At 46.8% G+C, this 22814-nt stretch overlaps 8 protein-coding genes across 8 annotated transcripts; 2 read left to right on the top strand and 6 right to left on the bottom strand.

Moving 5' to 3' along the window:
• Positions 1-1964: 1964 nt before the first annotated feature.
• On the top strand, positions 1965-3737 carry N7483_004911 (putative choline sulfatase; the record flags this gene model as incomplete). The annotated part of the gene is made up of 1 exon (XM_057088348.1): positions 1965-3737. One exon carries the CDS (start codon positions 1965-1967, stop codon positions 3735-3737), a length of 1773 nt encoding a protein of 590 aa, XP_056948177.1.
• A 1830-nt stretch (positions 3738-5567) lies between these two features.
• Positions 5568-8003, bottom strand: N7483_004910 (uncharacterized protein; the record flags this gene model as incomplete). The annotated part of the gene is made up of 2 exons (XM_057088347.1): positions 5568-6616; positions 6740-8003. 2 exons carry the CDS (start codon positions 8001-8003, stop codon positions 5568-5570), a joined length of 2313 nt encoding a protein of 770 aa, XP_056948176.1.
• A 1535-nt stretch (positions 8004-9538) lies between these two features.
• On the bottom strand, positions 9539-10606 carry N7483_004909 (NAD(P)-dependent alcohol dehydrogenase; the record flags this gene model as incomplete). Its single annotated transcript, XM_057088346.1, has 1 exon — positions 9539-10606. The coding sequence occupies one exon, from the start codon at positions 10604-10606 to the stop codon at positions 9539-9541; it is 1068 nt and encodes a 355-aa protein (XP_056948175.1).
• A 726-nt stretch (positions 10607-11332) lies between these two features.
• On the bottom strand, positions 11333-13076 carry N7483_004908 (glutamate decarboxylase; the record flags this gene model as incomplete). The annotated part of the gene is made up of 4 exons (XM_057088345.1): positions 11333-11444; positions 11513-12678; positions 12754-12781; positions 12841-13076. 4 exons carry the CDS (start codon positions 13074-13076, stop codon positions 11333-11335), a joined length of 1542 nt encoding a protein of 513 aa, XP_056948174.1.
• Positions 13077-13719: 643 nt separating this feature from the next.
• Positions 13720-16066, bottom strand: N7483_004907 (acetoacetyl-CoA synthase; the record flags this gene model as incomplete). The annotated part of the gene is made up of 5 exons (XM_057088344.1): positions 13720-13875; positions 13942-14282; positions 14345-14799; positions 14880-15892; positions 15956-16066. 5 exons carry the CDS (start codon positions 16064-16066, stop codon positions 13720-13722), a joined length of 2076 nt encoding a protein of 691 aa, XP_056948173.1.
• A 423-nt stretch (positions 16067-16489) lies between these two features.
• N7483_004906 (monooxygenase) lies at positions 16490-18639 on the bottom strand (the record flags this gene model as incomplete). Its single annotated transcript, XM_057088343.1, has 5 exons — positions 16490-17307; positions 17368-17510; positions 17567-18219; positions 18272-18351; positions 18414-18639. The coding sequence occupies 5 exons, from the start codon at positions 18637-18639 to the stop codon at positions 16490-16492; spliced, it is 1920 nt and encodes a 639-aa protein (XP_056948172.1).
• Positions 18640-20153: 1514 nt separating this feature from the next.
• On the bottom strand, positions 20154-21387 carry N7483_004905 (trihydroxytoluene oxygenase; the record flags this gene model as incomplete). Its single annotated transcript, XM_057088342.1, has 4 exons — positions 20154-20639; positions 20699-20933; positions 20986-21133; positions 21192-21387. 4 exons carry the CDS (start codon positions 21385-21387, stop codon positions 20154-20156), a joined length of 1065 nt encoding a protein of 354 aa, XP_056948171.1.
• Positions 21388-21745: 358 nt separating this feature from the next.
• N7483_004904 (fumarylacetoacetate hydrolase family protein) lies at positions 21746-22680 on the top strand (the record flags this gene model as incomplete). The annotated part of the gene is made up of 3 exons (XM_057088341.1): positions 21746-21904; positions 21957-22034; positions 22096-22680. The coding sequence occupies 3 exons, from the start codon at positions 21746-21748 to the stop codon at positions 22678-22680; spliced, it is 822 nt and encodes a 273-aa protein (XP_056948170.1).
• Positions 22681-22814: the final 134 nt, after the last annotated feature.

The raw sequence follows: 22814 nt of genomic DNA, 5'->3' as shown, positions 1-22814 counted from the left end.
CAAGTTCTTGGCACTCTGGAATATCGATAGGTTCCAAGATTTACTGCTAATGTTACAACAATCTTGCAGTCCCTGCTTACGGAGCACTTGAAAAGCAAATTCCCCAGGAGCACATGTGCAGGCTGAAAAGGAACATCATCTTGATCATAAGACTTTGATTGGCCACGGATAATCATGAATCTTCCTGATTCGTGGCAGATCGGTGTTGGTTGTACTGATTACACCATTCTGCATCGGGTGAAACAATCCGCTTCGCCACGAGATATTGCAGACGAGTTTAAGTGGGGTTCAATATTCAGCTCCGAGCGCCCTTCCCGGTAGAGCCGCTATGAGGAAAGAGTCAAGACTGGCGGTGACGACTTGGCATTTGTTAATCCGGGGTGATTCTGGATACCAAACATTGCGCGGTCCCATGACGTGATAGAAAGGGGGGGATTGCTAATTGTGGATTCAAAAGCTGGGGAATATGAAAAATAAAAATAAAACCTTGAAAGAATGATTCAAGTAAAGTAACTTGAAAGTAAGAGAACCATTCTTTTTTTCTCCGGTGGCTTTCCCATATGTGTCCTGTATATGTTGTTATACACCGCTTGTCCCACATAGTACTTTTTTGTCGGGCTAATCCGTCTTAGGAGACTTAGGGAGTTCTTCGCTTCTTACTTACACACGCAGCGCAGTCCAACTCTTTGATAGTTGATTGGTTCTCAAGATAAGCAAGTGGAGTTCATGTCTCTAAGTCATCCTAAGCATCCAGACTAACTTGGTTTGGTAGGGCCAGGGGCAAATCACTAGAATGTTGATTGGTTCTCAACGCGATGACACGATCCAGTGGAGCCCAGACTTTTCTCTGGGATCATCCGCGTTACAAGGGTCTGTCAATGCCTCAACAGCAACACCCATAACTTCCCGTTGACTCCGAGGTCGAGTGGATTCCGTGAAAAAAGCAAGGGCGACAGTTTGTGGCTGAAATGATCGAGTGAAATTGATAGACCGAGTCAATGAATAGATGAGATAATGGACGGGATTCATGATTGAAATTACATGGATCTTTGGTATTACGGACGTTTCGGTGGTAAAATGTGGCAACTTTTCGGCAGCTCATGGCCGGGACTCCTTTACCCACTTGTTGCTTGGGGATCGCGTGCCTAGACGAGGTCATCAAATCCATTTATGATTTTTCCCTATCAAAAAAAGAGGAAAAAAAAAAAGATAGTTGAACCACATGACCTGCATCCACTTGAATAATGAACTATGCGTACGCAAGACTCGGTTTATAATACATGTATTTAATACACAAACTCCTGTCTCTCCTGTCGATCGGGACACTCCACCGACTCGGCGACTCTCATTCCTGGGTCTGATCACACCATCGCACCCACTAATTGTGTCTTCTTGCGCCTTCCAAGGTGTACGTCAGTCCTTCCCCTGATCTCCATTGCAGTAGTATGTGCCCGCTACTGTGCAGAGAGAAGGAAAAGGAATCTGGGCCTTTTCCATTGTGGATTCTACGGTTCGGTATGGTCTAATACTACTCCGTTTCTCCGTATGGGCTAGAGTGGATTTGTGGGTTAAGAGAGGGAGAGCCCAGGTGTATACTACCGTATACTAACCGGGGAGCTGCAATACATTGGCGCTTGTAAGCGCATTACATTCCCACAACCCGTGGACTTTGCCAATGCGATTATCTTGGACCATTTGGAGTTATGATAATCATGGATGCGTGGCTCGCGTGCTCTCGGGCCCTTTTATCATTTATTCTGTGGATTTCAAATTATATTTCCCTTTTTTTGTGTCATTTTTCTCTTATCCTAATTCCCCACATAAGCCCAGGTTCGGGACTATATGAATCCCCTTCCCCAACCTTGGTTCCAGTTTCTTTCTTCTTTTTTTTCTTCTCATCATCTGTCAAACCTTCTTTTTTACATTGTACAAAGGGTTATAGGCTGTGACCATAGCATTTCATCATGGCGGAGAAGAAGCCTAACATTTTGTACATCATGGCTGACCAGATGGCAGCTCCTTTGCTGTCTCTGCATGATAAGAATTCCCCCATTAAGACCCCAAACTTGGATCGACTTGCCGAGGGAGGTGTGGTCTTTGATTCAGCATACTGTAACTCGCCGTTGTGTGCTCCCTCTCGCTATGTGATGGTCAGTGGCCAGCTGCCATCTAAGATTGGGGCTTACGATAACGCTGCCGATCTGCCCGCGGACACACCAACTTACGCCCACTATCTACGACGGGAAGGTTATCACACGGCTTTGGCCGGTAAAATGCACTTCTGTGGTCCCGACCAGCTGCATGGTTATGAGCAGCGCTTGACAAGTGATATCTACCCCGGTGATTATGGCTGGTCTGTTGACTGGGATGAGCCGGAAATTCGCCAGGACTATTATCATAACATGTCCTCGGTTCTGGAGGCTGGACCTGTCGTGCGTACCAACCAGTTGGATTTCGACGAGGAGGTTATCTACAAGTCCCAGCAGTATCTATATGACCATGTGCGCCAGCGCACTGATCAACCTTTCTGTCTGACCGTGTCCATGACCCACCCTCACGACCCTTATGCTATGACCAAGGAGTACTGGGACATGTACGAGGATGTCGATATTCCACTTCCTAAGAACGGCGCAATCCCCCACGATGAGCAGGACCCTCACTCCCAGCGTCTGCTGAAATGCATTGACCTCTGGGGTAAGGAGATGCCCGATGATCGTATCCGTGCTGCTCGCCGTGCCTACTACGCAGCCTGCACCTACGTCGATACCAACATCGGAAAACTGCTGAAGGTGCTGGAGAACACCGGGCTCGACGAGAACACCATTATCTGTTTCACCGGAGACCACGGTGACATGCTTGGCGAGCGCGGTCTGTGGTACAAGATGACCTGGTTCGAGAACTCCGCTCGCGTTCCGATGCTCTTCTACGCTCCCAAGAAATTTGACGCCAAGCGCATCCCCCAGAATGTCTCCACCATGGACCTGCTCCCTACATTCGCAGACTTGGTCGGCGCCCCACTCATCAAGGAACTGCCGCTGGACGGTGTCTCCCTCATGCCGTACCTGACTGGCGGCGAAGGACCTCGCACCGACACTGTATACGGCGAGTACATGGGAGAGGGAACCCAAGCCCCTCTTATTATGATTCGTCGTGGCCGCTGGAAGTTCATCTACTCAACCATCGACCCACCCATGCTCTTCGATCTTGTCGCCGATCCAGACGAGAAGAACAACTTGGCTACCGGTCTCCCGCTACCATCAACCACGCGAGCCGCAACAGTGAAACCCGGTTACCCTCTAACTGTTTCAACCGGTCTCCCAACTCCCAACGATACTCCTCGCGTATCTCCAATTCCTCAGCGTGCAAGCGACTCTCCAATTTCTTACCCCTTCCCAACTCCAACACCTCCACGCACCCCCAGCCCAGCCAAGTTCCAGGCTCTGCCAGAAACCACCGACCCAGCTAAGCTGCTAGCTTATTTCCTGGAAGAGGTTGCTACCCGCTGGGACATGGAGAAGATCCGCCAAGATGTCCTGACCTCTCAGCGCCGTCGTCGTCTCGTTTACTCTGCACTGATCCAGGGTACACCCACGACCTGGGACTGGGAGCCTCGTGTTGATGCTAGCAAGCAGTACGTGCGTAACCAGGGTAAGGGTGTTTTGGATGACGTTGAGCTCATCTCGCGCTGGCCTCGCGTTTTGCAGCAAGCTGCGAATGAGAATGGTATTAAGATTTAATCACCATGTTGATTTGATCTGATGACTCTCTCAAGAAAAGTTGGCATTGAATTTCATTCTTTCGTTTTAGCATGTCGCGAGCATTGATTTTGCGATGCATTCAGCAACATGTTTTCTTCGTTTTATTCATCAGCGAGGCGCTATTCCCGGGAATTTTCTTTCATCTTATTCCCCAACTGATTTGATTTGATTGTTGATTGGTATGTGGTTTGAACTTTTTTTTTTCTGAATATGGCGTTTGTGGTTTTGGGTCTTGTATATCTCTTCTTATCCCGGGTTGGGTGTCATCGTCTCTTGTTAAATCTGCCATGAGTAAATACAACCCAGACTGATATAGTACGTGATTATATTCAATTCAAGTTCATTCCGATTTAATTTCGAGCACTTTAACCTTGGAAAGTAATACTAGTAATTGGAATCAATAGATCTTGGTCTTATAAATTTGTAGTAATATTGGTATTTTATTCAATGATTCGATATACCAGAAAATACATCCATCAAAACGAACCCTACCACCTGGGCACCTGGGCAGAATACATATAAACTTCAATGTTGAATAGATCTAAGAATCATAGATACCAAGCATCAGAATAACCTACTAATTCCTTCTAGGGTTCCATCCGGGACCAACCGAAGCAAGGTTACAGTCTGATCATTCAATTCATCCAAGGTTGGATCTCGGCTACTCCCGTGAACGGCATCTCAACTAATGATGTCACTTGATGTACTCCGTACTCTTATCTGGACTCCACACATGTGGAGGTTATGCATAAGTATCGTGATTATGTGCCTAGAGAGGGAGCTTCAAGTTTACCTTGGAAGAGGTATGAAGGGGTTGGATCGTCTGCAATGTTGGATTTATCGGGAATGCTTGGAATAATGTTTGAATGATTCTTGATGTCATAATTTGAGGTCCAGATTCAGTTCCATTTACTGGAATTCTTCCTCGTGAGTCCCCGGTTTTTTGCCTGAATGGAATTCTGTAATATCAGCCGTGGAGAATCGTATCAGTGGTATCGTCAGTATATGCACTTATTAGGACCACATGTGCATGGACCACCTTATTATAATTTCCCGGATATTAGCCTGCACAGGTGATGTGCAGTAGTAGTTGTCTCATCTGGATTGATCGATAAGAGATACTGACGTCAATCTACCAGCACTGAGCTAAAAAGCCAGAGTTGTACAGTAGCATTCGAATGTTCTATTCCAATTTAGCATGCTTTTGATGTTATTCTGCTCCAATATAATTCAATTCTTAATGATCAAAGATAGTACTATGAAGATCGCATTTCTTAACTACAGATTGATAGATTGGGTCATGGCTCAATTCGGAACTTGAGGAAGATAGTGTTCAGCCACCGCATCACGAGGTCATTCTAGACCCACTACTAGTACAGTGACTCCATAAACTATTCAACTAGAAGTTACTAGTAGTACTAGTACTGTGCTTATTGATTCCCAGCATCAATTCATTTACGTGACTGGCAGGGTCTGGGGATGAATAAGACCCATTTTACTAGTTCAATAAGTAGCACAGAAAATCCATGTGCAGTAGGAAATGTTCAAGATTGTAAAATATTGAGCAAGGTAAATGAATTTTACCAAGCCCAACTGTAAATTGAAAGAAATAAGAAAATCAGAGAATGAAGGCAAAAAAAAGTCATTCTCAACCCGCCTTCCACCACAAAACGAAAACTCGATGGGGATATCATTGCGATCAATCATGGTTGTCATCACCAATGCCAGCTTACTGACACATTCAATTATATACAACATCGTTTTCACTCTCTCAGATTCATGAAGTAGTATCTCGCTTTTAAGATGAGCTCACTCTATCAGGAACACAGGCGCCTTGATCAAAACCGTCGCAGGTCCCTTACCACGTACTTCAACCGTAAGGAAAGACGCAAATCGGATTCGAGCCGGCTCAGCTTGCTCGGTCTTCTCTCCTGTAGATCGAGTGGACTGCTCATTCGCAGGTCGACGGCCCATCAAGGCACCGAACACTGATCTCCTCGGTCGTTCACGTGGCGCAGGAGCTGGCCCATCACCTCCAGGACCGGTAGAGTTCGAAGCAGGGGAAGAGTCACCTTCATCTTCGAAATCCTGCTCCGCCGGTGGAGGGGGTTGAGCAAGCGGAGGCAGTTGACCTTCAACCTTCATGTAATTGTCATGGAAGGAGATATTAGGCGGGAAGTACTCGACGCAAACATCACGAGCCTCCAGAGGGATCTTCTCAATGATGTTTATGGTATTCTCGATAATCATGCGCACGCCCGCCTCAAGACCCGGGAGTGCTTGGTCATGAAGTTGGGTACTTAGGAATGTAGCAAGTTCAACGGTTAAATGCTCGATCAATTCAGCACGGTGTTCTTGTGCGGTTGGAGTCGCCAGAAGATCACCAAGTCCATCGAAAGTTGTGCGACGCCAATTCGAAAGTCTGGCGATGGCGTTTTCGCGGTCCTCGTCTGTAACCGGTCGCATTTGCTGTCTTCTGAGATTCATCTCGATTTTCTTCAATTGAATGCTAAATCCCGGTTCCAGCCCGGGGTGAAAGTGGCGTTGGAAAACTTCTTCCACTAACCACCGACTGACTACTGCTCGGCCCAGTGCCATCATTTCTTTCGTCCCCACGGGGATTGCATCGTCTGTTGTTAGACCGTGCAACCACGATGGAACGGTACGCCAGTCCTTGCGAACGGAAAATGCTAAATCCTTTATGGCGCCGTCTAGGCGTTGGAATCGGTTGGTGTATTCATTGTCATCGAGCACGGTACGAGAAACTGCCATTCGTTGATGTGCGACGGTGTTTTGAAGGTGCTGGACCTGCGCCTCTTTTTCAAAATAGTAGCGCTTGACCTTGGAGTATTTGCTCTCTGCATTATAATATTAATATCACTTTTTATCCCTTGTTTTCTGGAGAGAAGAAAAAGAAGAAAGAAAAGAGTACGAGGTCATTGTTATTATTATTGGATAAAAAAACTTCAGATCAAACTTACGTAGTTCATCATGTTTTTGGATCAATGCCCGAATATCAAGATTCTCGAGATCCTCGCGTGTTCGAGACCCTGTTGGCGTGTTGCGAGCTTGTTGTTCTGTCGGCATATTTTGGGCTGTACTCCCTCTACGGCTACAATCTTGTCCCGACGGGCGATCGGTCGGTTGGCCCGGGGGCGGTGCCTGCGCGGCCTGCTGCATGGCGTCAGGATGATTCTGTTGACGACTTGGGGAAAGCGGCTCGTAAGTCTGCCGGGAAGGGGGCCGGGAAGTGTTCAATACCAGATCGTGCTCGGGACGAGGTTGCGTCGAGCCCCGGATACCGTGGTCGGGGAGGTAACGAGGAGATTCCGGGGTGCGATCCGTTGGTGACGGTCGGGCGCTTCGTTGTACCAAATTTGGGTCGGTGTTGGAGCGTTCAAGTGCAGGCGGTCGGGGAAGTTGAAGACCCGGTTTGGGTGGTGGTGCTGGTGGTGGTGCGGATTCAAGTTGCGGTTGCGGTTGTGGCTGCTGTTGTTGTGGTGGTGGTTGTTGTTGTGCGGGGGACCAGTCTTGAATGTCACTCCCTACCGATGGGTGCGATTGGTGTAATGAACGTTGTGAAAGCTGTAGGTGTTGATGTTGGTAGGCTAGCGACGCCGACCGCGGTTCATATGCGGGCGGGGCAGTTGTGGGGGATTGATCCTCCGGGTTGATGGTTTGAATACTTAGGGATGGGGGTTGTTGATTTTGTTGTTGCTGATCTTGTAAATCAAACGCTTTAGGATTTTGGGGCGAGACAGGTTGTGAAGTGGGATGTGGCACTGGTCTCCCTCTGCTGATGGAGGGACTGCGATCAAAATTCAGCCCGGATGCTGGGCGCACTGCTGGAAATAGACCCCTTCTGCGACGAGGCTGCGGGTCCTCAGGGGCGACCGCCGAGTTTCGGTCACGTTGCTGTGGCTGTGGCTGTTGCAGCTGTGGTTGAGGTTGCGAATGCGAGTGGGAATGTGAGTGTGAAGGTTGATGATGCTGATGCTGACGTTGACTTTGAGAACGACGTAAAGATTGACCGGTTTCGGACTGAGATGGCGGGTTGAAGTTCAAGTTTGAGCCTTGTTCGTAGACCAGTCGAGGATCTGAAGCGTGGCGGTCCACGTAGTTCTCAATAGGATTCTGGTCCGGTGGAGCTGTAGAGTGGAGCAGATGTTCAACCGAATGAGCAGGATGATGAGTCGGCGCAGAGTTAACAGGCGCCCTATTTCTCCTGAAATTTATTAAGGGCATCCTTGAAGTCGTCAAGAAAAAAAAAATAAGAGCCCAGTTCCAACTCGAGAGGGGAAAGAGAAAGGGCCCTGAAGTGGAGATGTGTATGATCGGCGTACAGTGATTGGAGGCGTAATGATCCCAGGTGTGGTTTCTATATATAAACCATGGGACAAAGAACAATGTATTACTGCTGGAAGAAGTGCCAAAATAAAATAAAAAGGAAAGATCTACAGAAATAAGAATTTGTAATTTGACTTTCTATTAAGGAACTAACCTATTTTATTCATTTACATGAGGCGAAATGGTGGCACAGAAACCGGTTCGGTTAGACTAAGAGTTGGGGGCGAAAGAATGAACATTGACAGGGAAATTGATGAATCAGATGAATCAGATGTGATGATATGAACTCGGAAATATCCGAATGTGAGTTTAAAAGGAATTAAGGAATTTAAAATTAAACTTATTATAGTGTATCCCTTGAACCAGAAACTACTATCACATCGAGTATGTAAATATGCACATGTGTGATATTGCTCCTACGTACTTCGTATATCGAGATACGAATCCGACGCCACTGGATAACCATAAATACAAGTGCCCCCTTATGCTGCATGTGTTGATACAGGAGAAAAAATACTGTACATAAAGAGCCTAAAAATAGACTAAGAGCCCCGGGCTTGAGCGAATACATTCCAAATTCTATATAGGACTCTGTAGAACTGCATACAAAGTTCGTACTCTTGAAGTCTACAGTACCTGAGTGCTCAGCCTCGAAATATTGATACTAATATGCATAAAACCCTGTTATCACTTAACTCCGCCAGGTCTATGCGCAATGTTTGTGAGCAAAGGAGTTAGAAGGAGTTAGGGCCGCAGTAGTGTGAACAGTTCAGCAGTTCATGTATGTGTTGTTGAGCCATATCCCATTCCATCGGTAACTTAATTCTTTTAAATATTCAAATTCAAGTTTCTAAACTGAATATCAGATGAGATTTGCAGTGATCGGCCAAATAAATTCTGAAACACCGATTTACTTCCCTTTTTTATGCTCTTCTGGGGAAAGCTTGCCGTCATACTGGGGTTTCTGAGGCTACTCCATCAGTCGACATGCATACATCCCTGTCTCCACGAGATAGTGGATATTTGAATATCCACCTCTTTCCAATTGGCCTGAAAGGATTTAACATGATGGAAGCGAAGGGTCAGTTCCTATCCTACTTTATAAATAGAAAACCTGAAATGATGATATGAATAGTATCATAATGGTTTCTTCCCGAGGGCCCAAATGACGTCCGATACAAAACTCTAGAGCAGATTTGTAGCCTTTAAAGGCAATTTAAATGATAGAAACCACTGGCAAACTGAGAAGACACCTTAGGACTTCAAAATAGACTGTGCATCGGGAAATTATTACTATAGGTACATATATAAGTGAACTCAAATGTGAATATTATACTAGTGTTCATCTGGATCAATCGCTTCAAATGTACAAACATCCGATGCCAGTCACTCAGATCCATGGGTATACATATCTGATCTGTGTAATCATTAGATCAAAATCCAATACCAAACCCTTCCAAATTCAAAGCATTCGGATCATTGACATGCACCAAAATCTTCCCCCTCGTCCGCTGCGATCGAAGCCTCTCATACGCCGCAACCACATTCGAATACTCAAAAACACTATCCACTTGCATCTGAATCGTCCCATCGGCCAACCACTCTCCAAGCTGCGACAAATGCCTTGGAATATTCTGCTGTTTGATAAGCACATATTTTCTCTGTCCACCCCCAAGAAAAGTAGGCCAAAGCGCCTTGGTCACAGAAGCGAACATAGAAGCCGCTCCGACTTGTACATACTCCCCACCCTCTTTCAAAAACCGATGAGACTCATAGTAAAGATTCGAAGGGATCCCAATATGATCCACAACACAATCAAACATCTCTTTCTGAGCCAGTCTCGAAATTAGATCTTTCTCCACTGTATAATCAATCACCTCATCCGCTCCTAGGCGGAAACAAAGCTCAATATTCTTCGTCGAACAAGTAACAGTAACATGACATCCCATCGCTTTCGCAATTTGAATCCCAAGTGTTCCACATCCACCGGATCCTCCGTTAATGAATACTCTCGATCCAGCGCTTACCCGTCCCTCGAGACTCTGGTACGCCGTTTGTCCGGCAACACCCAAACCTGCTGCGATATCGACCTTCACGCCCTCGGGTAGAACCGCAACGCCGCTTACGTCCACACAAACGTATTCACCCAGTGAACCGAATTGTACGGGCTTTGGCGGACACCCATAGACCAGGGTTCCTTCTGCTAGATGCTGAGCTAGAGGTCCGGTGGAAATGACACGCCCGCAAAAGTCCAGACCTGGTGAGGCGGGTCGACCGATGAGTAGGCGAGATGGTAGGCCTAGTTCAGGGATTTTGTAGTCGGCTGGGTTTAGAGCAGCGGTTAGGACTTGCACTAGCACTTCGCTCCCCTTGGGTGCTGGCGGGGTTCTGGCGTTGGTGTCTAGGCGGAGGTCCTTTTCTAGTGTTGGAGATGCGGTGGTGTAAATCCAGGCTTTCATTGTTTCCGGATGGCTGGATGGCATGTCCTGTGGTGATGGCATTGTTGGGTTCATTTTGCCTAGCTTTTGAAGCTCCAGCTTGGTGTTTTGGTAATTTGCTTTATTTTCCCCTCTCTGGGTTGTATGGGGTATCTTTTTTTTGTCTCAATGTTGATCTCTGACAATAAAGTTTGAGAAATGTATTTGATCTGCGATGCCGAGGGGGATTATCGCATTTTGTGGAGGCGCGTTGACAGCCCTGAAGATCGCGTCAAATTGCTCGGTGATTTCGCCAAGATACGGGGCCGGAGATCCTCGGAGTTAAGAGATTGTGCTCGGCATATGATCTGTATAGTAATTAAGCTTGTCATGTTCATCGTAGTTTGTGCATATGAAATGATTTGATTGATTCGGAATTTTCTTATCTACGCTGTCAATTACTATTTCCGAGCCTATATTCAATGAATACTTTCAAGCTTCAATGTGTGTGACCTTTTGTTGTTCTAACAGCTACGTGGTCAGAGCCATTCAAAATCTAGCATAATTCAAAATCGATATTTGAATATTTGAATAAGATATTCATTTCAATCATAAATCCACGTCATAACAGAAATATGTAACAGGTACTACATACAGATGGCGGGGTAAAAATGGCGAGTACCTCAGCCTCCAGGGTTGATAAGTATCGCGGCAACCAAACCAACACAAGTCATCCAGATAATCCAATCATGCAGCCAAGGAATAATCCGCAAAGAAGAAAATTCCATTCAAAAGGGTATTGGATATCGTTTAGCAGACACCGTGCGACTTGCCGGTCTTACCCTGCAGCGAGTGCTTCTCGCCGTGGTAGGCGTGATGAGTACGCTTGTGGCGTGGATGGGCACGGTGGCTCTGCATGTGACTAGAGAAAAAAGAATGTTAGCAACCTTGGAAGTATTGGAGAGTGGTAATGGTTGTGTTTCAACTTACGCCTTGTACTTGGCCATCATGGACTGGTCCATATCCTCAAGAGTCTGCAAGGCCAGCTTGATATCGGTCAACAGGCTGTCGCAGCGGTTCATGCTGAAGTCCTCACGGACGACAACACGCATCAGCTGCAGCTTTTCACTGTGAGGAGCCATGGTGTACGCAGGAACAATCCAGCCACGCTCACGCAGCTGGTGGGCAATGGCAAACTCATCGTACACACGCTCCTTGTTCGGGGGCAGACGCCATGCAACCAAGGGCAGACCCTTGCCCTTGGTCTGGCTCATGATGATCATACCCATCTTCTCCAGCTCGCTGGACATGTAGTCCGCAATGCGGGTCAAGTTGACCATGATAGAGCGGAAACCGTGCTTACCCAGACGGATCAGCTGGTAGTACTGACCAATGACCTGAGCGGCACCCTTGGAGAAGTTCAGAGTGAAACTGGCCTGGTCGGCACCCAGGTAGTTGATGTTGAACACCAGCTCCTGAGGAAGGTACTCGGGGGAGCGCCAGATAATCCAACCGACGCCGGGGTAGACCAGACCGTACTTGTGACCGGAAACGTTGATGGAGATGACCTTCTCCAGGCGGAAATCCCACTCAAGCTCGGGAACAGTGAAAGGAGCGACGAAACCACCGCTAGCAGCATCAACGTGGATGGGGCAGTCAATGTTGCGCTCAACGAGCAGGTCATTGATACCCTTGACATCTTCGTACTCACCAGTGTAGGTGGTACCGATAATAGCACAGATACCGATGGTGTTCTCGTCAACAAGGTCGACAGCGGCCTTGGGGTCGATAACATAGCGAGAATCAGTACAGTAGACGTAACGCTCCTCGACGTCGAAGTAACGAGCGGCCTTCTCCCAGCAAACCTGAACAGCACTGTTCATGACGATGTTGGGTCGGGAGTAGTCCTTGCCCTCAGCCTTACGCTTGTTCTGCCAGCGCTTCTTCATGGCCAGTGTGCCCAGCATGATAGCCTCGGAAGAACCAATTGTAGAGGTACCCATGGCATTATCACCCTTGGGGTCGGTAGGAACATTGTACAGACGAGCGATCATGTTAACGCAACGGTTTTGGATCTCAGCAGAGTGAGGGTACTCCTCGTAGTCGATGAAGTTCTTGCTAAAGGAGTCGGTCATGATCTCCTCGATTTCCTCTTCCTGTAGAAAGCCGGGTCAATTAGCTGGTGATTCCTCATCATTTGTATGCTCATTCTTCAGATTTCATGCACATACCATGTAGGTGGTAACGAAGGAGGCCAAGCTACATGAATTGGTTAGTCTTCTTCATCATAATAGAATTATCATAGCTCCAAAACTTACTTCAGCTTGGGGTTTCCGTCCAAGCTCAACTCATCCTTGATCAGACGAGCAGCAACCTGACGAGGCATCTCATTCTCTGGCATCTCATGCTGGGGCATGTGGTCAGCAGCAAAGTGGCTGCCGTAAACATTGGCGGAGACATCAGCTTGAGTAGGAGCGTCACCAATGGTTTCAAACTCCCGGGTAGCCGGGTGGAAGACCTCGTCGTCCTTCTTGACAGTAGCCAGATGAACCATGATGGGCAAAATTGAAAGATTTAGAATCAAATTGAATATAGAAAGAGATGAAGAAGAAGAAGAAAAGAAAAGAAGAAACCAGAGAGAAGAGGAAGACGGAGACCTTTTTCTTTGGTCAATGTTATGTTAGAGAGAAACCCAAACACACGTGCGGGGACCATGACGCAGTGGATTCCATACTTGTTACTCTCAGACTCTCAGACTCTCTACTACGTACACTTTCCCTGTCTTCTCCCGCCTTTTCTACTATTTCTCTTCCCTCCAATTGGTTACCCCTTATGTTTCATATCCTTCTCCTTCAATCTCTATCACATTTCAATGTCTCATTTAACGCCCATAACTGAATCCTGTTCAATGTTGATTTTTGTTCTATGAAAGCTTGGATAAAAGCTTGGCAGAGGGGGATCCTCGCCAGCTTCTACTGGACTCCCGATACATCCGATTTTGCCCCTCATCATCTCCATTATTGACTGGGGCCACGTCTTTTTTTTCCCAATGGTTTACAAAAAAAAAATATAACCAAACTAGCGGTGTGGATCTAGATTGAAATGCACCAGGGTTCATCAGTGGTTATAAAACATGATATTTGCTAGCTATCAGGTTAAATGCTATGCGTTGGCCTTACCCCTCTTCCCTCCCGCCTTTACAGCTTACTGTGGCGCACCACGTTCTCAACCTCGGCGAATTGATAATAAAAGTCCAGACTATCTGGGTTGAGGAGAGTTCCAGATGGTTTGATCCGTTTGCCAGATACAATTTGCTTCACAGGAAGCTCCACTTTTTTCAAGTTTACTGTGGTCTGATTTCCCGAATTAGTTCAATGATTGTGTGGCTGCGCAAATGGGAGGGGGGATGGGGGTCCTACCGGGATTTCAGGGGTTTCAAAGATGAACATCGGAACGTGGCGCGGGCTGAGCTCAGTACGAATCGCTTTTTTAACTCGATTGGCTAGCTCCAGCGTCAAAGATGTTCCAGGCTTCATCAGCAAAAACAAGATCACCCGTTCATCGGTGTCAGATGGACGCCGCTGTCCGACACAAACCGAATCAGCGATTTCTTGCGGGAACTGGCCTTCAATCACTCGATAGATCTCTGCAGATCCAAATCGTACGCCTGATGGGTTGAGTACCCCGTCGGCACGACCGTGAAATACTAGCTGCTTGGTGGTTGGGTGGATCGACACAAAATCTCCATGGGTCCACACATCTGGGATGACGAACCAATAAGCTAAACACCTCACAGTGGAAGGAGGAAACAACAACACTTACTGTCGAATCTGCCGAAGTACGCATCATGGTACTTTTTACCGCTATGATCGCCCCAGAACTGCGTGGGCATGTTGGGGAAAGCTGAGGTGGCTACCAGATCTCCTGCAATCCCCTCCTCCACTGCAACGCCCTTCACACCATCACCTTCAATGGTCGAATCGTAGACTTCGACGGGGACACCCAGGCTGAAGCCAGCACATCCGCCAACGTAGACAGGAACTAAAGGATTGCCTAGACCGAAACAGCCAGCGATATCCGTGCCGCCCGAAATGTTATTCAGGCGAACATGAGCTGGAAATCCCTCATCGTAGAACCATTCAAAGAGACCATCTCGTAGGACCATTCCAGTACTGGTAACTACTTCCAGAGAACTCAGGTCGAGCAGGTCCCGAGGTCTGAGCTTCGCTCGTTCGAGCTCCTGTAGCCATCTCGGAGAAATTCCCAAATGCGTCACACTGCAGGATCAACTTGAATTAGCCCATGCTCAATGTTCTAGTACGGAGTGGAGTATTCTTGTCTAGGTTAGTACACATACCGCTCTTGAGCTGCCAGATTAGCCAATGTCATAAGGTCGGGGAGAAAGGGACTTCCGTCGTAAAGTATCACTCGCGACCCAAATATTAAACTCTGCATCGCGGACAAGTACATGATCCATCCTGTTGTTGTATACTGCAGCGCAACGCTCTGTGGCGTCATGCCAAAATGCAGACCACCTTCTTTATGTCCATTCATCAGAATGCCACCAACAGAGTGAACAATACACTTTGGCTGGCCCGTTGTACCTGAAGAGTAAACGACCAAAAAGGGATCACAGAACCGAACTCGCTCGAATTCAAGGCGCTCATTCCCAGCTGCCCTATTAAGATAGGCTCCTAGAGTCACAGCTCTCGGGACCTGGGTAATATCCGCTGGTGCCGATTGAAATCGCGGCATAGAAACGACACCCTGAAACCCAGAGATCGAATCCATCCCACCAACAATGTCCTTCATTTTACCTCGCAGGTCAATTGTCTTCCCATTATACACCGCGAAATCATCCATGAAAAGCCATCGCGGCTCAATCTGCAATAATCGATCCAAAACACCCTTCACACCCATATCCGTCGAACTAGACGAGAAGATCGCACCCAAAGCCGTGGTAGCCAGAAAGACGAGTAATGTATCGATGCTATTTGCCGAACAAACCGCAATACGATCGCCCCGAACAACACCACTAGCCTTCATGGCTTGAGCCAATGCACCAGTCTTCTTTCGCAACTCGCCCCAGGTAAGATGAACCACATCCTTAATGGCACCTTCGCGAACCTCGGTAATAGCGATCTTGTCGTCTTCCTTCCCGGATGTATCGCCTGCGCTTCGGGAGAAGAGAAGGTTCTCGGCGAAATTGATTTTCACACCGGCAAACCATTCAGGCACACTGTCCATTCGCGCGGACTCGTCTATAATCTTTGTGTAACTCCCCTCGTGGATGATCTTGAAATATTTCCAGCAGAAATCCCAGAATGCCGTGCGATTCTGGATGGAGTAGAGGTACATGTCATGGAATGACTGGAGTGATTTCAGTTAGAATTTCAAGTTAAATTCAAGCGTTATCGAAAAGAAAATCCCTACCTTTAGCTGCTTCCCAGTAGATTGCTCCAGGTCTCGGCGGAACTGGGCCATAGCCGTTGACTCGGGGTCTGGATGCTCCCATAGCTTCCGAGGGATAGGTATGGTTGACATTGCTGGTTATTCTTGTCTATTGACGAAAGGTGTATGGAAGAGTCTATAGAAGTTTCAAGGTTATTGAGTGAATAAAAGGCTGCATGATGCTTTATCAGCATTCCGAGCTCAAGTTACCGAGGCTCCTGTTTACTTGAGTAAGTATAGGCGAGGCGGGCCGCGCCCCTCCCCGTGGGGACTAACATGACCCCGCTTATCTGTAAAGGTTGTATGCAACTTGAATGTAATAGTAGGTGGGACTTATTAGTCTGTGCTACATTCTAACCTTGGAAGCGATAATTTTATACTAGTCATAATGTGACTATGTACTGAGTATTGCTAAGTTATGAAGATGTATTAACATTGAATTCAATTATGTTTGATTCAGGCTATGAATGCAGTTGATGCTATCTTCCGAGGTTAGATCTAGTTTCTGAGTCTTTTTCAGAACAGCTCAGTTATGCGCGCAGCGGCCTTCTCCAGTTCCGCCCTCGTACTGCAAAAAGCAAAAACAAACCGATCAAGTCTCAAAATGGCGTATCGATTTCCTCGGGCACTCTGCCACATCAGCATCTCATCATACCCGTACGGCTCTGCTCGTGATGCACAAAGAGGTGATTTGGAGAATTCGTCACTGGTAGCACTCCGAAACAACGGGCGCCCGTAGTCTTCACCTGTAACCTTGGCTATATATCGATTTCGGGGTACGAAGAAAGTAGCTTCTTCCTGTGAGAGAAAATCACTGTTTTGACCAATGCCTTCCATATCTTCAATCGCGGAATCAAGCTCTTGAACGTTGTCCAATAAAACCACAATCTGGAACATCTTCTTCTTCCCACCAAAGATAAGATCATCTGTGAACTGCACCGAGGACCCTGGTTGAAGTCCAATACAGTATATCTGAGGAAAATAAAGACCTCCTCCAAGCTCCGGCATGAATGGCATACCAGGTGAATGTGTATACTGAGTCGGAGGTTCCCCTCGAGGACCACGTTCCAGCCAGTGTTTCCAGGAAGGAACTTTCTGGATCAGCCATAGTCCCCAGTCGCGGACGAATATCGGGATCGAGCCCTTCCCGTTGACCATATCGCCGTTGCGGACAGTCACTCTGAGGGATTTATCCAGTTGTTGTTTTCGTTCAAGGTACCACCCTTCAAGGAGACCATTGTAATCGAAAGTCGACTCGCGTGAGCATGCGATAGCAAGGCGCCAGGAGAGCGATATGGCATCTCGGAATCCAGATGCAATTCCCTGGCCTCCGACTGAACAGAATCATGTGAGCTTTTTCCTCTTCTTTTATCTGACTCGGTGAGAAAACATACACGGTGGAAATACATGAGCTGCATCACCAGACAGAATCACTCTGTCAAGCGCCCATTTGTTGCAGCTTCTTGCTGAGAATCGGAATGGTCGCGATCGGAGAACTTCAATGCAGTCTTCTGGAAATGCGACATCTTCCTTCAGCCTATAAAATGAGTTAATACCCCAAGCGCCACTTGGTAAGATAAGATCGCAACTCACCCGTAGCGACTACCAGGATGTGTAAGATATGGGTGTACCACCTCGCGTACTTTATCCTGTTCTGCCATCGCCATGTCATCTTCATCAGGCGCAACGACAAATTCAAATCGCCAAAGTCGATCTTCAGGGAGTCCAAATCGCCCACAGACAGCTGGCCTCTTAGGATTGCACAGAAAGCGGAACTCGGTCGGGAAAAAAAAGATCATACACTTCTTGCGGCGTGTGTCCCAGATCCCACAAAGGAAACGAAGGGTGAGTCTCTTTTGTCGGAAGATGAAGTTTCCAATTGAGCGCAACCCAAGTTTCTTGATATTTGGTCCTATCTTCATATGAGTATATTGAATTCTTGTGATCAGGTGGTTATCATACGGCTCTGCCCATTCCAGCTGAATGCCTTTGGGCTCCAGGTACATTTTTCGTGTGAATCCCGTCTTTCCATCAGCAGCGACCAGAAACTTTGCACGAATTCGCTTTTCTACCCCGGAGTCATCGTATATGGCGTAGACCCAGTCTTTATCTTCAGATATCGAGGTTAGTGCGCATTTGCTTCTCAATGTGCTACACGCTGCTTTCTCGATTGAAGTCCGAAGATACTTCTCCAGGACTGGTTGTTTGTGAGCGAAAAGACCAACATGTCCTGTATTTCCTTCGACCTTTCAAAATTATCAGAAAATGATTGTTATTGAAGATAGGATAGAAGCTTACCGAGCCAATATCAAACGAAAGAAATGGCTTCATTTGTAGATTCTTCTCAGCCCCACTCAGAAAATGACATTTAGACATGCCTAGATGGAGTGTTATTTAGTGAGTTCATTCAAAAGACAAGGGACTTGGTGAAGCTACTAACTGGAACCGATCTCTGTGAAAAAGTGTTCATACAAGCCAAGGCCTTGCACATATCTGATTCCATCATCGTCGAGAGCAATCCCACGCGGATCAGTTGTGATAGCAGCTTCTTTCTCCAGAACGATATTGTTGACTTCAAGTTGGCCCAAATAACCGGATAACATTGCTCCTGTGGGGCCGCATCCACAGATCAGAACATCGGTTGTTTCCCACTCTGGGTCCGCCATAATTTGTTATTATCCGATATCTTCCAAGGTTTATTCGAGTATCAGAAGAGTGTATAGCTGCAGGATTGTGATGTTTATTTAAGATCTCCTCTTTTGACCGCATTTAGACTCAAGACATTCCGAATCCTCTGCAACGCCGCGGTTAACGATGTGGGGACAATACGCGTCAACGAGGATAAGTCCCAACGCTGAGAATAGGACCCTCAAGACTCACATATGCAGCAGAGCAACATTCGGAGTCAAAAAAAAATATGTACGAGTAGTTCTAATTTTCGGATCTACAGTCTTGTTTTTGTCCTAATAATTCATAGCTTTGGAAGGATCTCGTATTTTAGCACATTGCCCATTGGTGCTAATGCAATCCTGACGGTCTCGGCCTCTTTTTCCGTAAATCCGAAGTAGTGATGAAACCACCAGGACTACTAGGCTCCATTGAATGTCTTTTTTGTTGAGAAGGTCACCGAGATTACGATCATTTCAATTCCTGCTGCATCTGCTGTGTAGCGTGATCATCACTGCAAAGTCATGCAGAAGCGGAATTCGGCACTCGGCCTCATAACCAGTATCAATTAATCAACACACTTCTGTAGCACCTCAATCTCGTTCCTGGCCAGTTAAATTTGAATCAAAATGAGCAAACTGAATTTTCATGATAGCATTCGAAGGAAATAACAGCCTGTTTGGCCTCGCATTAACACGTGTCAGTAATAACCCGGGCGCCGAAATCCTTCAAGGCCACGGTGTGCGCTTCTTTGCATGCTTTCGAGTATGCATCTCGGCTGCAGGCTATTACAAGTGTAGTCACCGCAGTCTTTTTTGGTTCCCTTGACAAGGCCCTTCAGTTTCAGGATCTCCTTATCAAGAAACGTGCGGGTTTCGTAGAGACGAGGCGATCACTGTGTGATCCTTATGCTATGAAAAATCGCTGAACCGGTGTCACTGGTTTCATGGAATAGAACGGGTAAAATGATGCGTGCCAGTGGTATGTTTGCAACCGAGTTGCGATACCTTCCGCACTGGAAGCCTCCACCGTCAAGTGGTGGTACCCGCGATGGAGAACATACACTGAAGAGCGGCTCTGAGTAGATCCATTTCTCTACGAGCGCCACAATTCTCCATCAACGGACTTCGAAAACTGGAGGTGGGGAACCCGATTTTGGCGCCTATTCGCATAACTATGTTGCGGGGCTTGCGTAAATACAGCAATCAATATGGGCTTGGCTCACCTCTAAACTGAACACACATTGGATCTGCTTTTCGGACGATTCCTTGCATTGTAACTTGCACATGTGTGCTTGCTTAACATGATAACTAAGCTCTCTCAGTCAAATTAAGCGAATTGAGTGGTGTTTAAATTGGACTCTACATGCAAGGAACTGCACACTAGCAGTATTGTATGATGGAATGAATAAACTGAATCGAAGTAAACAAAGAACTTGAAGACTTGAATATACTAGATTGAAGCCCGGGGTTACATGATCGCGCATACAAACATGTAAGAAAGACAGAAACATCTATTCCATGAATTCGGCTGGTACGTCAGGTCCCCAGACAGCTAGACTCTCATTCCCTGCTTTCAAATACCCAACTGGTGTGTGCTGATTCACTAAATCGCCATCGGCATAGTGCTCCACCATATTGCCCGTAGTGTCCCACCAATAATCGAAAATCTGGGATCCCAGAATATGACGCCCGATGCCCCACACAGAGGAATAGCCCTTCTTGGCAAGCCACTGGTGTCCCAGATGCTGGGTGTCGTAATCATGCACCTCGAAAGAGCAGTGGTGGACATGCGCTGCTCCATCGGGATTCGCACTCATGAAAAGCGTGTGATGATCCACGAGAGTGTCTCCAAGATCAAGGTGAGCAAACATGGCTACAAGAATCTTTTGGCCCTCGTGTTCAACATATAAAAGGTCTGAGGGGACGAAGTTGAAATTCGATGTGTAGAAGACGAGCATTTCTTGGAATTTCGTTGTTGTGTATCCGTAGTGACCCAACTAGAATATTGATATTAGTGAGAGTTCAAAATTCGAAGTCATTTGCATTTTGACTGTACCTTGTGGACAGCAGCTGGGCCAGGATCAAATCGAAGGAACTCTCGACGTCTCGGCTTTTCACCAGGGTAATTGAGGGTAACCACCTCTGGATGGGATACCTCAGCATTTACTGGTTCCTGGCCGAATATGACATTGATTGGGAATCCTTCCGGATCAGTGATAGTCACTAGAGAGCCACCTCCAGGAGCATTTTTCAGTTCTTCCACCGCGCTGGCAGTGGAGAGCTTTGTTGCTCTGCCAAAATGTTAGCGATTTGTTTGAGGCTAGAAGATGTGGGAGCTCTTACTTCTCAAAATCTTCTTGACTCTGAGCTTCGAATGTACCGCCCAGGAACTTCTTCGGTCCTTTGCGAGCATAGTACACGTATTGATCAGATCCATACCCCTTGAACCAGATCTCTTCTTCGGTTTTCTTTGCAATTTGCATTCCGAAATCTGCAGAACTTAGAAATCATCCAATGGTTCTCCAAATTATGCGGAATTGGAAACATACCGATCATAAATACTTGAATCTCTTCAAGATCAGGATGCTGATATCGCATATGAGACAGTTTTGTCAAGCTCACGCGATCATTGGTGTTGATATTCTGCTTTGCCAGCCATTCTGCTTGGGACTCATTTCCTTCACCGACCGCAAGGATATCAGGCACAGAGCCCCCGCGGTTTGGTTGAACAGTTTCTTTTGTCATTTCGCGGTCAAGTGGTTATACCGGTCTAATTGAGAGAGTATAGGTAATGAATGTGGAGAACCATGAACTTGTTGTGTTTATGATGATACTTTTATAATATTCATCATACACAACTAGCACTGGAGGGATCTTCGGAGCCCCGCCACCGTGTTACTATTTCGGATCCCCGCAATATTATGCAGGCGCGATCTCATCTATCCCACTTCCAAGGTTCCCTTGTGATTGATCCCACATCACCCACATTCGGATATGGATTTATGGATATACGAATCACCCTCCCCGCTTATGCCTCCATACTTATACAGCATGCGCATGTGTCAGAGGGGAAGATATTGTCCATTCCATTTTGATATTTACTATGGCTGCTTTTAAGAAACTTGTGCGCTTTTTTGATGGTGCTCGGGTTCACTATGGTGACCTGCTTGGTGTCGCTGAAAACATCTATACTGTTCGAAGGTTGGAAGGGAATGACTTTTCCCAGTTGAAAACGACAGAGGACATCCACGATGTGACCACGGTATGTTGAATTGATGGTGGGTGTCATCACTGTAACTAACTTTGTTGTCTAGCTGTTGTGCCCGATTGAAAGCACCTCAATTGTCCTTTGCATTGGACTCAACTATAAGAAGCACGCGCAAGAGGCAAATGTAAGTTGAAGTCTTCATCTGTAAAGAGATCACCCTGATGCTGATTAGTTTTCTCGAATAGCTCCAAGTACCCAAGTACCCTACTGTGTTCATTAAGCCTGCAGATGCACTTGCTGGCCCCTTTGAAGCCATTGATATCCACCCTGACGCGCGAGAGATGCTCGACTACGAAGGCGAACTAACGGTCGTGATATCCCGAGATGCAAAGAATGTCTCTGAAGAAGATGCGCTAGACTATGTCTTGGGTTATACCGCTGGAAATGATGTGTCCGCGCGCCACTTTCAACTTCCTGCCGATGTATCTGGAGGCCAATTCTGCTATGCCAAATCCTTTGACAAGTTTGCTCCCATCGGTCACACCATTGTCTCCGCACAAGAGATTCCAGACCCACAGGATCTACAACTGAGAACCAAGGTCAACGGTGTCGTCAAGCAAGAGACTAGCACAGGAGACATGATCTATACTATTCGGCAGATCATCAGTCATCTCTCGCGGGGAACAACTATTCGCAAGGGAACACTCATTATGACGGGTACTCCTTCTGGAGTGGGACTATTTAGAAAAGAGTTCTTGAAGCATGATGATATTGTTGAGGTGGAGATTGATGGGGTTGCAGCGACCAAAAATCGGATCCACTATAGTTGAGAAGGTCACCGTGGTAGAATCTCGGATATCTGGACTTAAGGATATCTCCAGAGCTGGACTTAAGGCGTATGCCGCGCATCCATGGATAGGCCCCGCATGATAGATCCCACAAATAAATCTGGCGTTTGCCCCTA

Source organism: Penicillium malachiteum (genome assembly GCF_028827825.1).
Source record: "Penicillium malachiteum strain IBT 17515 chromosome Unknown utg000002l:1.0-8849297.0:1.0-8852440.0, whole genome shotgun sequence".
Lineage (NCBI taxonomy): Eukaryota > Fungi > Ascomycota > Eurotiomycetes > Eurotiales > Aspergillaceae > Penicillium > Penicillium malachiteum.
Note: the sequence above shows the minus strand (reverse complement) of the source record. Positions and strands in the feature narration are given on the sequence as shown.